The sequence below is a fragment of the Urocitellus parryii genome, chromosome 5 (genome assembly GCF_045843805.1).
Source record: "Urocitellus parryii isolate mUroPar1 chromosome 5, mUroPar1.hap1, whole genome shotgun sequence".
Classification (NCBI taxonomy): domain Eukaryota; kingdom Metazoa; phylum Chordata; class Mammalia; order Rodentia; family Sciuridae; genus Urocitellus; species Urocitellus parryii.
In genome coordinates this window covers 61,117,239-61,132,028 of record NC_135535.1, presented here as the reverse complement: position 1 = coordinate 61,132,028, position 14,790 = coordinate 61,117,239, and the positions used below count along the sequence as shown (strand labels likewise).

Here is a 14,790-nt window from a genome sequence, read left to right as displayed (position 1 = left end):
TATATCTTTGCATGAATATATCAATTTACCAGTTGATGGAAATCATAAATCTTTAAGTTTACATATAAGTAAAAGATCTATTTTTTTTTTTTTGCTTATATAAGTCCAGTTTTTCGAGCATTTCTTATTGGAAAAAAAAAACACAAGGTTTTGTAATTGAATTACCTTGACATTTATTTCAAAAGTTAATTGTACATAAACATGACAATCTGTATGCGGATTCTATCTGAAATCCTTTGTCTATTACTAATACCATATTCTCTTAATTGATCTGTTTTATAGTGAGCAAGAATTTAATGACTTGAATATGTAAAAAAAAATAAAAATAAAAACTACAAGAATACACATAAATGGGGGCTGGTATTGTGGCTCAGTTGTAGAGCACTTGGCTAACATGGGTGAGGCACTGGGTTTGATTTTCAGCACCACATATAAATGAATGAATAAAATAAAGGCCCATCAATGTCTAAAAAATATTTTTTAAAAAAGAATGCACCTAAATGAATAAAATCATATCCACTAATCTTTTATTTACCTATGAAAATTTGATAAATGCAATAAATATTTTAAAGTATACAATGTCTTAAGTATTGCATGGTTCCAAAGTCATTTGGATTATTTTAGGTTCTTTGTCTTTCCATAGAAATTTTAAAATAAGCTTGTGATTGGAACAACTAATTATTTTTTAACTTCCAGTTATAGATTGACATGTAATGAACTTCAAAGTCCCATCCTGAAAGCATGAAAATCTTGAACAAAATGAAAACTGATGACTTTTCTTGAACCCTTCAAGGAATTAAAGCACAGGATATACTGCCACCAGGGAACCTGGAGGGAGGGTGAAACACCACAGAGAGTCACATCTGAGATCTGCTTAAGTGGAACTACTGGTCCTATACACAGGTAGGAACAATTAAGTATCAATTTTCACAAATTGCTCGAAGCTGAATGTGGACTAGAATGAGATTTTGAAACTCCTGGGAACTAAAATCATCAAAGGATGATTTTACTTTCCTGGGAACCACCTCTAGGAACATGATCAAGTACTATGGTCAAGAGCCAAGACAAATCCTTCCTGCTGAAAAGGAGAAAAGCAGCTATTTGAAAGACTCCAAAAGTGTTCTCCACTACAGAGACCTACAGTTGGTGAACTTCATTAAATCCTTCTCCCTCCTGCAGGAAAGGTGTTGCTTATACTCCAGAGCCTTAAATTCCATCTTCCAACTCATTCATAGCCATGGAGGAATCTAAACTACTGCAGAAACACTTGTGAAATTCAGACTGTAGAGTTATTGACCTAAAAGACAGATACTAAATCATAAAATCATAGAACACTGGCCCTTTGCCATAACTAACCACGACACCAACAAGGCTACAATATAATAACAATGGATTATAGCTTTAAAAGTAAAAGACTCAGGCTCACTCCAAGAAATAATTTTTACAGAAACCCAAAGTCAACAAGGGAGACAAAAACAATGACAAAAACGTATATTGAAACCTGTGACACTACACCTACAATAAATCTTAACTAAGCATATGCCAATTCCTAGCAAGATTATTATAAATACATTAACTAATACAACATGTTCTGCTTTCAACAAAAATATTACAAGGTATTACAAAAGATAGCAGAAAATCTGATAAGACATAGGTGACTCTAAAACCAGAGCCAGACTTGACGTAAATGTTGGAGATATCTAAGGAAGAATTTTAAATAACCATGATTAATATGGTAAGTGTTCTAATAGAAAAAGATACAGCATGTAATAACAGATGGCTACTCTAAGGAGAGAAATGGAATCTAACACAATAAAAATGAAGAATGACTTTTTTGATTGGTACAGCTATGGATTATGTTAAAAATAATGAAAAACAAAAAAAAGAGAAAATCTTGAAAAAAATATAGGAGGAATAAATAAAGTTTACCTACAGAGGAACAAGGATAAAATTACAACACTGTTATATTAGAAATAAGCAAGAAATAAACTGTGTAGTGAAATATTTAAAATATTGAAAGAGAAAAACTATGAACTTGCATCCAGTTTATTTATTCTTCAAAAGGGGAAGAGAAATACACTATCTCAGAGAAGAAAAAGCTGATTAAAATCATTATCCGTAGAGTTGATCTGAAAGGGACATTTCAAAAAGTTCTCCAAGCAGAAGAAATATTATATAGATTTGGAACACTATTCTACACAGAAAGCAGGAAAGTTGAATAATAAAAAAATGAAGATAAAGTTTTTCTTAATTTAAAAAAAGACAAGTGTTTGAATTCATAATACTAATGGTGTATTAGTTATAAAATATGAATGACATCAATGTCTTAAAGGACTGATTCAATAGCTCTTCAAAGGTACAGCTCTTCACATGAGGAGGTATAATGTTCTTTTGAAGATTGACATAGATTAATTTTAAAATAAATAAATTTAAAACTTTAGAGAAATCATTAAAAATGTGAAAGATATTGAGCCCAGAGCAATGGAGTTGGCCATTCATGGACTGAACTTCTGAGATCGAGGTTGAACATAAAATTTTCCTCCTCTTAGTTGTTCTGGTCAAGTATTTTGGTCACAGCAATTAAAATCTAACCAACTTAGAACAAAACACCCTGTAGGAGGAGATGTGTTAAGGGTAAAAATGTGGGAGACATATAATTGATATGCTAATGATGTGATAAATTTAAATGACATAAACATAATTAAAAACAAAATTTAAAATAAAAATTACAAATATGAGAGAAGATACCTTAATTATATCAGTAATTATTTTTAAATGTAACTACTGTGAATATATCAAATAAAAGATGCATATTTGTTTTGCTTCACTACATATAACTGTAATTGCACCAGTGGGAGTGGAGGGGAAGGTCAGGTGGAGGTTTGGGAGTATTGAAGCACAACCATCACAAGTTCAAGCCCAGCCTCAGCAATGTGGCAAGACCTCGATCCAAAGTAAAAAGTGCTGGGGATGAGACTCAGTGGTAAAAAATCACTAGGTTCAATGCCAGTATCCTCCCACCAAAAAAGATAGAATTTCTGAGGGAAAAACAATTTCATTTCATTTGTGAGTACTGGTGGTGATTCACTGGATTCTCATAGAAATAGTATACATGTACACACAGGATGAGGATGTGAGGCAGACAGCATATTGATGGTTCTATCTATTTCTTATTGTTTTTCTTACTTCAAGAGATCAAATGCATAAAGAAAGGTGATAATAGATAGTAACATGAAAAACTAGTAATGGGAGCTGTATAAAACATTCAGCCTTATAAATGTATACTTTTAGATATTTAGCCGAGACAAAAGAGAAAAAAAGAAGAAATATTTTTTTTAAAAAGTAAGAGAAAACTTACCAAAAAAAGAGGAGAAAGAAAATATGTGGAAATAAATGTCATCCCACATGCTCAAAAAATAAAAAAGGAAGAAAAAAAACAGGGCAAGAAAAAAGAAAAGGAGGAAAGGAAGGAATAAGGCACATTTGGCTTCCAGCAACATCATTCATATATATATTAAATATTAACATTGTCTAGCTAATCAAGCAGTCTTCCTTAGAGATTGAGGAAAATAAATAAGTTCATATTTACAGAGTTCACAAAAGGGGTCATCTATTGTAGAAAACCATGTGCAAGGTATGTGAGGTTTCTCATAAGGATTCATAGTGAAATATTTTGATAATCATAATCATGAGAGAACATAACGGGGAAGGACCATGCTATTAAAATGATAAAATTTCAGGAGGACAATGAAGGCTCTTTATGGGTAAGTTCTGTGACTGCCATAATAAAAACTAATAAATTAAAGGGATATGTCATAAATGTAACTGGTAGAGGATAGCATTTTCACTAATTCTCAATAGTATGCTTTTACAAAAGCCAAAGCTGTTACTTCAAAGTTGTAAAGGTACATTTTTTTACTAGGTCCCTCAGGGCTTGTATCACTTGCTTATTTCTTAGGGAATAAATGAAAGGATTTAGTACAGGTGCAATGGAAACAGTGAGCACTGATACCCCTTTGTTTAAAGATATCCTTTCCTCTGCAGAAGGTTTGATATACATAAAAATACAACTGCCATAAGAGATGGAGACCACAATCAGGTGGGAGGAACAGGTGGAAAAAGCCTTCTTTCTCTCCTGGGCAGAAGGGATCTTCATAACTGTTGTTATGATTTTGATATAAGAGAACAATACCAGAGCCAGTGTATTTAAGAGTGTGATAATGGCTAAAATAAAATTTGAGAATTCCATTTCCTTGGTGTCTGTGCAAGAGAGTTTCAGGATAGGAGAGCTGTCACAAAAAAAGTGTTCAATAACATTGCCATCACAGAATTCTATGGTCAGACTCACAATAACTCCATGAATGATCACTACCCCAGCAGCTATCCAACAGGCAGCAACCAGCAGGTGGCTCACTCTGGTGCTCATAATGGTTGCATAATGAAGGGGTTTGCAGATGGCCACAAAGCGGTCATAGGACATAACTGCCAACAGGAAAAACTGTGTAACAGCTATGAAAATGGCAAAAAGTGCCTGTGCCAAGCAAGCATCACGGGAAATAGTCTTTTCCTTAGTGACTATGCTGACCAGGTATCTAGGGATGCAGGCAGTTGTCAATGAGATTTCTAAGAAGGAAAAATTTCTTAGGAAGAAATACATGGGCGTTTTGAGGCGGGAATCCAGCAAGGTCAGAAGGATGATAAGAAGATTTCCTGTAGTACTCAAAAGATATGTTAGTAGTAGAAAAAGAAAAATTACAATTTCCCAATTTGGGTCCTCTGTCAGTCCTACAATAATGAAGTTTGTCACTACTGTGTGGTTCCTCATGGTTCAATTCTCTCAAGATGCCATTTGAGCTGCAAGGAGGTGGAGGTGATAAATAATTAAACAATATTTTAAAAGATACATCAAGTGCAGTTTTCCAAGTATAATAAAATAGCCAGCAACTCAGTAGATACACAGAAGCTTTGTTTTCCTTCTAGAGTTTTCAAATTTTACATAACAGTCAAAACTCCAGGCTAACCCCTCTTACTCTCATCTCCATTCTGGATACTCATTTTCCTAACTCTCTTTTCAGATGCCTTTTTACTTTACAAAACGATGGCTTTATAATTTTTTCTAGAAGTATCTGCACACTTATCTAGTTTTCCTAATATATGCAGACCTACCTTTTACAATCTCACCTATGACATTTTTTTAAGTTACCATGGTTAATCCTGCTATTAGTAAAATCATTTTCTGTTCAGTTTCTTTCAGAAAGATGTGTATTTTCTGGATATATCTGTATCCCAAAATGTGTAGCTAATCAAAAAGGACCTTTTGCAATTAATATTCTCTAAAGGGTAATTTCCTGATGATATATGTATGTTTAGGTTTGAGTTTTTGTTTTGTTTTGTTTTTGGTAGTGGCCATTGAAACTTTTTCAACAGAAAATATTTTTTTTATGAATTTTAAGACCAAAAACAAAATTCATTACAAAATTGGTATTTAAATGCACAGTTGAAAATTTACATGGAATTTACAATTTAATTGTTCAGTAAGTGTCACTTCATCATTAGCTTTATCATATAAGAAATAATTTGCATTCAGTAATATTAAAATACTGAATACTTTAGTAGGTATAATGGAATGTGTATCTGTCACTTTTTATATACATTTTGAAAATTATTTCTCATGGTGCTAGTCCAATAGACAAATACAGCTACACTTTGAAATATGTTCTTCGAATATTTCATCATGAGTTACATGCTACATAAATATTTTCTTTGTTTCTCTAAATGTGAGTTTATCTGGCCGAATCTATTGTCACATATTCGCAATTAAATGGTTTATGTGACAACTTCTTTGTGCATAGAAAAACAAAATAGCAAAAAAAAAAAATACTTACTTTCCACGAATGTCATGGAGGTTTTCTTTGCTGATGCATTGTGAAGAATTCTTTTTATTATAACCAAGTATATATTAGACATGTTTTTTAACTGTCTAGAAATTAATTTCCAACCCATACTTTTTTTGCTGCCTCCCTTTCAACAGATACAGTGTTCACATTGAGATCCAAAGATATTTAGAAATATACATAAACATTGTGTATATCTCTTGCTCTCCAATCAGCATATGTGTGGCACTTTCCAACATGTTATTCTGACTTCTCTACAACAAAAGGTAAATGTCCAGTTCAGCCTAACCTAAAATCTGGAAATCTAAGCTTTTTATTTGTATCAAAACCATACTATTTTATTATTGATGCTTCTTTTTTCTATTTTTCTTATTCTGACTTGAATGAAGATGGTTTGGTCTCCACATTTCTGTTCATTATATTTCACTTTTTATATAAAGAGCATATTTACTCAGAACTGGTAAAAGTTCTTGGGAATTCTTATGGGAAAAGATACTAATTGATATTTTCATCATTAACCCTAGAAACAAAATATCAAAGTTAATTAATATTCTTCTTACACTGTCTTTAGGGAAGCCTGAAATGTTGACATTAAAGTGGAGTCTAATTTATATAGTAGCATTCGAATGATGTATGAATAAGTAAGTTGTGCCAAGTGTCTGAGCTTTGGGGAGCCTTCTCATTCTCCCTTCCAAAAGAGGAATATCAAGCTAATGACAACTTTGCTCATAATTTTTAATCACCAAATATTCTAAAATTAACTCATAGTATGTGTTTTGGAGGTGTCAAACATATATCTCTTATAGTCTCTGCATCACCTCATAGCATAAAATATGTACATGTGAATTTGATGGACAGAGAAAAATAATGGCATAACTAGCATTTTAGGAAGTAACTTAAAATAGAAATATAATTGAACAAGATGTTTTCAAGGAAAACACATCTACATTTTTGTACACATGCCCTTTAAACCAGGGAAATGATTTATTGTTTCTTTAAAAATAATGCAAAATTACATTAAAATATTTAAATATTTTGCTTACTCCTTATTTTCAAAATTACACTAAAATGTAGAAAACAGCTTCAATTGGTAAAATAAGACAGAAAATTTCTAAAGAAATTGAAATTGAAAAGAGTAATTTATTAAGACACATATAGTAGAGTAGGATATTCCCTTTATAGGCATTTAATAAAATATAATTTAGAAAATCATATAAGGATATATTTTATTAAATGTCTAATATTTACTATGAACTAATAAGAAAATGTTTTACTTTTATTGTATAAATATATTCTCTTCACATTAATTTTAAAAATAATTCATAAGAATGAAATAATTGATAGGGTCTGATAATGAAGGAAAGTTATGACTAACATGGAATAAAAGAAATTTTAGGGAAATTGAAATATTAGGCCACACATATTTGTAAAACAAATGATGAATATAGGAAATATGGTTGTCTATATTCCATGGGAGCTCTAATATACATGTGAATTGGTATCCCAGAAGAACAAAGAGAATATAGGACAAAACAATATTCAAAATAATAATTGCAAAAAAGTTACTTAAAGATATTAAAGATATCAACTCATGATACTCAGAATATTTGAAGCAGGAGGGTCACAATTTCAAGGCAAGCCTGGACTGTATAACAAGACATCATATCATAAAAATATTAATTATAAAAATAAAATAAAAAGTGTCAACCAAAGACTTGAAGCTCAGTGAACCTCAGGTGAAAACCACACTAGATTTCTCTTCAAATAAGCCAGCTGAAATGTAGAACACGTAAAATCATTGTGAGTTCAAAATCTTCAATATGAGTTTGAGTACCTTTCTGGATAGTAAGTAAATATGCTTAATTTACATCTGGGTCAAGGACAAAGGGGAAATAGAGTAACTAATGGAGAGATTATGCATTAATACCATATATAATATTAATATTTTATGTTTTTTCATCAGTTACAGTCCAGAAAAGAAAAAGGAAATATCCCTGGAACAAACTTCACACACTGGATTTTTATTTAGATTATAAAAGAAAAGGGTGGGGGAGAGAATTTCCCTTACCACCATGAAAAAAATGAACCCCAAAGGTACATCCTGAGTGACAAACCTCCTTGAGTCCCATACTAACTGCCTACAGTTATTACCCACTTGATCCCTATCAGGGGATTAATGCACTGATTAGGTTAAAACTCTCATGATCCATTCATTTCACCTCTAAACTTTCTTACATTGTCTCACATGTGAGCTTTTGGGGAGCACCTAATATCTAAACCATAACACCCTGCAAAACCCCCAAGGATAGGTTATAGCCCAGTCATAGAACACTTGCTTAATATGCATGAGGCCTTGTATTTAATCCAGATCACTGCAATGCTTTTTAAAAAAAATAGAAGAGGAAAAAAACTTCTGAAGAGTATTCCAATGTTGTCTTTATTACAATTATAGAAATGTAGCTTGGTAATAAATATCACTGTGTTTCTTGCTGTTACTCCTCTACATTTTCACATTAATAGTATTTTTACAAAAAATATGTTTAGTAATGACCTTTAGCATTTAAACATCATTTGTAAGATAGTAAAAGAAGAATTTCATCAAAGTACAAGAGGAATGGATGTTACCCAAAGAATAGAAGTCCAAACAATGTGTGCTTCTCTTTACTGAAGATATGAAGTATGCATTTGATGGTCTGAGAGACAGCAATTTTATATTGGCAAGTGGTATGCTGTTTTCAGTTTCTTCTCTGAGGCTTTTATATGGATAAAGATTTCATTTAGGTTTGTGTTTTTTTATCAGTGCAAGAATCACAGGAGCAGTCTATGCTGCCTACCATGCATTTTCTAACTGACTTCTACCATCTTTCTAGCTGAAGAGATAAAGGGATTAAAAATGCTTTGTAGTTCCTAGTTTTTTTATGAATCTTGTGTTTCCTTTGATTAAAAAAAAATTCACACACCTAGAGAACAATATATTAAAAAACAAAAGTAAATAAAATTACCCATCATTCAAGTTCTTAGCACAGATAGAAGACTAGAAAAATTATCTCTAAAGTCTACACCAAAATAAGGAGTAAGTAGAAATTTTGTGGAGTAGAGGCAACTTGTCTGGAGTCCTAGATGTGACAAAAAGTAAAAACAAAAAAATAGTAGAAACTGATAAAGTTTACTGAGGGTTTACCTCAGAAGGAAACTGCTCTCATTAAGAGGAATAATAAGGAATTTGGCATAGTAGATTGCCAGGTCCTAAAGAGTCCAAAGGAAATTGATGTCAAGCTGCGGGATCTTAATGCTCTTCCTTACAAAGCTTCCACATGGGAGGTACAGTCAGGTCTGGCTCATGTACTGTGTGGACTAGGGAAAGGGTTCCTTTCAGAGGATGGGCTTGCTGAGAAATAAAAGCTAAGAAAGTAGTACTACTGTAGTGGCACACCCTCTTTCACACACACACAAAAAATCTTAATTAACCTTTCCAGAGATCCTCATCATACTTGTTCTTAGACTATCTGCAAGAATTTCTGCAACAGAGTTTTCAGGCAGGAGGTGTGTTTTTGCAGAAGCAGAATGGGATAAAGGAGACTAACTCAGGCTTCTTGTCAGGCCTAAAGCCTTCACAGAGGCATCTGCATTTCAGGGAACAGTGGTTAGATCCTAGGGAGGGTCCCTTACAATCCAAAAGATAAGAGTGAATAATACAAATTAGCTGGTTCTTTGGGAACCAGCTATTGGAGGAAAAGGAGAGAATGCTCCCTTCCCAGGCACTGATTTTCTCAGAGAGTGTCCTTGATTTATTTTCCAGGCCTGGGTTGATTACTCAGAACAGTAGAAAAAATGTACTTGTATGTGGACTTCTGCAGATTGTGAGTCTTTGATCTCCCCCTCTCCCATTTACACACACTGGGTATGAAATTCTAAATATTTCTGAATTGGGGGTTCAGAGGGACAAATGGACCAAGGCAAAACCTCCCCTTTGGACCTGACTGCAGCCAATAAAACTACTTCCTTCTAATTCCCTAGGTAGTCAGCCTTGTCTGTCCCACAACACTAGAAAATAACCACAGGGCACCAGGAATATGTTTCCTGAGTAGGGTCAGCAATGGGACAAGCTGACCAGAGGGAAGCAGCTTCTAATAAAAATGGAAGCTCATTCTTGCTTTTTTTTTTTTTAAATATATTGGTACAGATCAAAGGGGATTGGGAGGTATAAGTTTTCAGTGTGGGAGGAGTCTTATCTCAGGCTTGCTTCTTCAGGAAAAACAGGATGTAGGTGGGCCTAGGCAGGCTGCTTGGCTCTCAGCAGGTCATGCACATCTTGAAAGTTGCAAGGCACCTCTGACAGAACTGGGTAGAAATTCAAATGCACTGGACCCTCTCAAAACCAGAAGGAGTGCCATTGGGAGTTCCCAGATAACAGAATTTTCTACTCAGTGGCTTCCATGCCAATCTGGTCCACACACATTTCACTGGTGGCTTCCTGCAGTCAGCTATCTTCTGTAGTAATATCCAGTGCCTTGTAAGTAAGTACTACAATTTTAGCACCTCAAAGGGACACACAGAAATCTCACAGTGTCTATGAGTAGAAAACCTGGAAGTGTTGCAATAGTGCTACCAAAACCACCTGTGGGCTGGGTCCCTATTCTGAGGTTCAACTGGGGATCATGAGTTCACATCCAGTATTACTCAGGCTGTTGCCAGCACATTTATGATAGCTTTATAATTCCTCAAAGCTTGTTTCTCCAGAGCCAGCAATGGAAAGATGCTGGAGAGCAACCAAGCTGGCAAGAATCTTGCATAACACAACACACAAGGACATCAAATCATCTTTGTCACATTAGAAGCAAGCCTTTTTTTCACTGCTGGAGAAGAGAGTATGAAAGGTATGACCTGAGGGTTTTCAAATCTTGGAGCCTTCATTGAAGCCCACTTGCCATGTCTTCTAAAGAAAACATTTTCCCACAAGGCTGGTGGAGAATGTAAAAAAATAAAATAAAATAAAATAAAGTCCTGAAATAGCTTGCACCAAACATTTACCAAATTTTTAGAAAACAAGGAAGGAGCACTTCCAATTTATATTTTTGGTTAGAAGCAAGAGCATGTCCCTTTTTGAAGTTTCTCTTTGAATAAGACATTTAACCTAAATTACCAGTGTTTCTACCCCATTCACATAGATTCATGTGCCATAGCAGGTCCTTGTAGATATAAAAATGATTAGAAGAACAAAAAAATTCAAATAAAGAATATATGCTAAACATACTGTAATCAAATACTTCAGTAGTTGAAACAATGTAATGGAACCCAAATTGTCCAACAGGAAAAATTAGACACAGATAACAAAAACAGCACATAAAATTCGCTTGCTTTACTTCTATTGTGAAAATAAAAAAACAGTGCTTAAGGGTTTTTTTTTTTTAATTTGTGAATTTCATGAGCTTTATTTTTGTATTATACTCTTGGTTGTCATTGTACCTTGGTGATGCTGATATGCTTATCTACTAACTTTCTCCTGCCTAATATAGACACTCAATATGTTTTTTATCAATGAATAAAACATTTTAATTGTAAATTAAATATCATGTGGCCTTTCCTCTTACTCTTTTCAGTATTTTTTTCACATTTTCCATGCTATGGGATTATATGACTTTGGCAGACATTTGTTTCAGGTTGAAAAAAAAATGAGATTGACAATAGGAAGTCCAAAATAATTCAAGACTGTCATGTCCTCACTTTTGTTGCTGGTATTATACAAATCTCTGCTATTTAATGTTGAGAAAACATACTTTATAAAATAAGACTAATTAAAATTATTCTCTTTTCTTTAGGGTGCTCTCATCAGTACTATACTCTCCAGAGACATTTTAATTTTGCTTTCCAGTAAGAATCCCCTGTGTCTGTTTGGAGACAAAACAGATAAAAAGCAGGTAAAACTAGTTTGTTAATTTAAAAAGAATATTTATAAACCAGTTTTTTCTAGCTAGAAAATGAACTCAGTAAAAAAAAAATCATAACCCATCTTTCTTTAAACAATACTTAGTGAGAGCCAAGTAAAATATATTGGCACATTTTCCTAACATCTTGGGGCAGGATTTTTTTCTTTTAATATAATTTTTGGAAAACAAAAGATACAAGATATTTGAATCATAAAACCTGGGATAGTCCTTAACTATGAATTTTCTTCACAGTTTTCTTTTATAAGCCATGCAGCTCACCTCTTTTCCATAGCTATTGATTCTTGATTCTCATTCATGATATGAGCCCTCTCCTGCTCATGAACTAAGTTTCACTTACCTAATAAGCAAGATATGCACCTTTATCACCTCTACTTGCCTAATTATATGTAAATATTGTACTAAAACTACTAAAAGAATCCCACTTCTTCATTACTTTTTTTCCTTCTCTCTCCCCCTTTTCTTTCCTTGTCTGTCTGTCCTTCCCTCCCGCTCTCCCTCCTTCTCCCCCCCCTCTTTCTTTCTTTTTTTCCTTCTTTATTTCTTCAAGGTTTTCCAGAAATTCATGATCTCTGGCTCTGAAATTCTTCCTTGTAACCAGTTCTAAACTGTCCCTTTTTCTACTGCCATCTCCAACTTTACAGCTCATATTTCTACTCCTAAGTAATAAGTTGGTGCCACAGACACTTTCTATCAATGTGGGCTTTGCAATGACACTTTTCAAACTTGAGTATCAGACTTAACTGAATTGATCACTTGGGACTGCCCTTAGAGCTTCATCCACTGTCCAGGACACCAGATTTCCCATCAGGTCACAAACTCATTCCTAGATCACAAATTCCTCAACTTCTTGGATTTGTTGCCTAAGCCTGGTTGTAGCACCTTCTAGCAGTACTTGAGTCTATGTCAAGTTCCTGTCAGGGCTTCTCTGATATTAGTAATAGGTTTTTCTATTAGAGTCATTCCTAAATATGTTCACTGTATATAACAAGAGTCATCAGCCCAAATTCCACCTATATGCTTTATAAGTTTGACATTGTGCAAGAAAATCACAATGGTCAAGAAGTGTATGACATGCTCTGAGAATAACGCATCAAACATTGTCACTCAAAGAAAAGCAACCTAGCATTTAGGTTTCAGTGGTTCACTGCTACCAGGTGGGATTACCTCACAGTAAGTGCATTTTCTATTTTTTCCCCTCATTTATTTTTCTGTCTTCTAATAATTGTATAACCTGCATCACTTAACTTTGGCCCTTAGAATCTCATATATAGAATGATAAAATAATATTATTTAATTCAGAAAGTAAAATATTTAATACTTTGGGAAAATTTAGGTTTTGTTTGATTAGGATTATGAAAGTATTAGTGTTGATGGCTCTGATTCTTTGTTAGACTATTAAATATCTTGGAATATTGTGGAAAATTAAGAAATACTTCAATAAATGCTTCATTTACAGAAAATCAGAAAACATTCATTTGCATAGTTGTTTTAAAAGAATATTTTACATTTTTAGATTTTTTATTTTATAGGTATATTTTTCTTATACAGATGAATTTATTAGACATTGTCAGTTACTAGCTTAATATTAAATGACTGATGATGCAAAAGGACATCAGACATAGTTTTTGTGATTGTTGTTGTAGATAATATATTTATTCAAAATTTAGTACACCTTGGTTAATTCTTTGTTTCTTTATAAGCCTTTTGTGTTTCCTAATTCAGGATAAGTGGTGAAAATTTAGTACCATACTCACTAAATCATTGTTTCAAATTTTCATTTTTAGACCTATAAGAAGTAAACAATAAAAAATGAAAAACCATACATCTGCAACTGAGTTCATTCTCCTGGGATTAACAGATGACCCAAAGCTAAATATTTTAATTTTTCTATTTCTATTTTTCACCTACATACTGAGCATTGCTGGAAACTTAACAATTATCACCCTCACTCTGGTAGACTTGCACCTAAAAACACCCATGTATTTCTTCCTTAGGAATTTCTCTTTCCTAGAAATCTCATTCACCACAGTTTCTATTCCTAGATACCTGGTCAGCATCACAACAGGGGATAAGACCATTTCCTATAGTTCTTGTGCAGCCTAGGTGTTTTTCCTCATACTGCTTGGTGCAACAGAATTTTTCCTTTTGACTGCCATGTCCTATGACCGTTATGTGGCTATCTGCAAGCCACTGCACTACACAACAATAATGAACAGCAGGATCTGCACCCTGCTTGTCCTTGGTTCTTGGCTGACCGGCTTTCTCATCATCTTTCCACCTGTGATCATGGGACTACAGCTGGATTTCTGTGACTCCAACATCATTGACCACTTCACCTGTGACTCTTCTCCTTTGTTCTTGATCTCCTGCACAGACACATCCTTCCTAGAGCTCTTGGCATTTATCCTGGCAATATTAACTCTGATTACAACCTTAACATTAGTGATTCTGTCCTATATGTTCATCATTAAAACAATTCTGAGGATCCCCTCTGCTGAGCAAAGGAAAAAGGCCTTTTCCACTTGCTCCTCACACATGATTGTTGTCTCCATTTCTTATGGAAGCTGCATTTCCGTATATGTCAAAACTTCAGCCAAAGAAGGAGAAGCGTTGACTAAGGGCATAGCTGTGCTCAATACCTCTGTTGCCCCTATGTTAAATCCTTTTATTTACTCCTTAAGGAACCAGCAAGTAAAACAATCCTTCAAGAACTTGATTAAGAAATGTTTTTCAAATAAAATTTAATGGTAAAGAAGTCTATTGCCTGAAGTTTAAATGGAACTTCGCATGCAATGCCATATCAACATTGTTGTATTTGGGCATCAATGCCCAATTGAGCTGTCTTTTCCTGAATGTTGTATTCTTCATTTTTCCTATTTTGATCTCATTTGGCACAGTTTTAATTTTACATTTACATATCATTAAAATTCTCTGAGTATGAATATTTT

At 33.7% G+C, this 14,790-nt stretch overlaps 1 protein-coding gene and 1 pseudogene across 1 annotated transcript; one reads left to right on the top strand and one right to left on the bottom strand.

Moving 5' to 3' along the window:
- Nucleotides 1-3,886: 3,886 nt before the first annotated feature.
- On the bottom strand, nucleotides 3,887-4,825 carry LOC144254804 (olfactory receptor 6C75-like). The gene has a single exon (XM_077798313.1). It carries the CDS (start codon nucleotides 4,823-4,825, stop codon nucleotides 3,887-3,889), a length of 939 nt encoding a protein of 312 aa, XP_077654439.1.
- An 8,826-nt stretch (nucleotides 4,826-13,651) lies between these two features.
- LOC144254913 (olfactory receptor 6C76-like) lies at nucleotides 13,652-14,587 on the top strand (annotated as a pseudogene).
- The last annotated feature ends 203 nt before the right edge of the window (nucleotides 14,588-14,790 follow it).

Coding starts and splice junctions, on each gene's coding strand:
- LOC144254804 (XM_077798313.1), bottom strand. CDS start 4,825: ATGAGGAACCACACAGTAGTGACAAACTTCATTATTGTAGGACTGACA.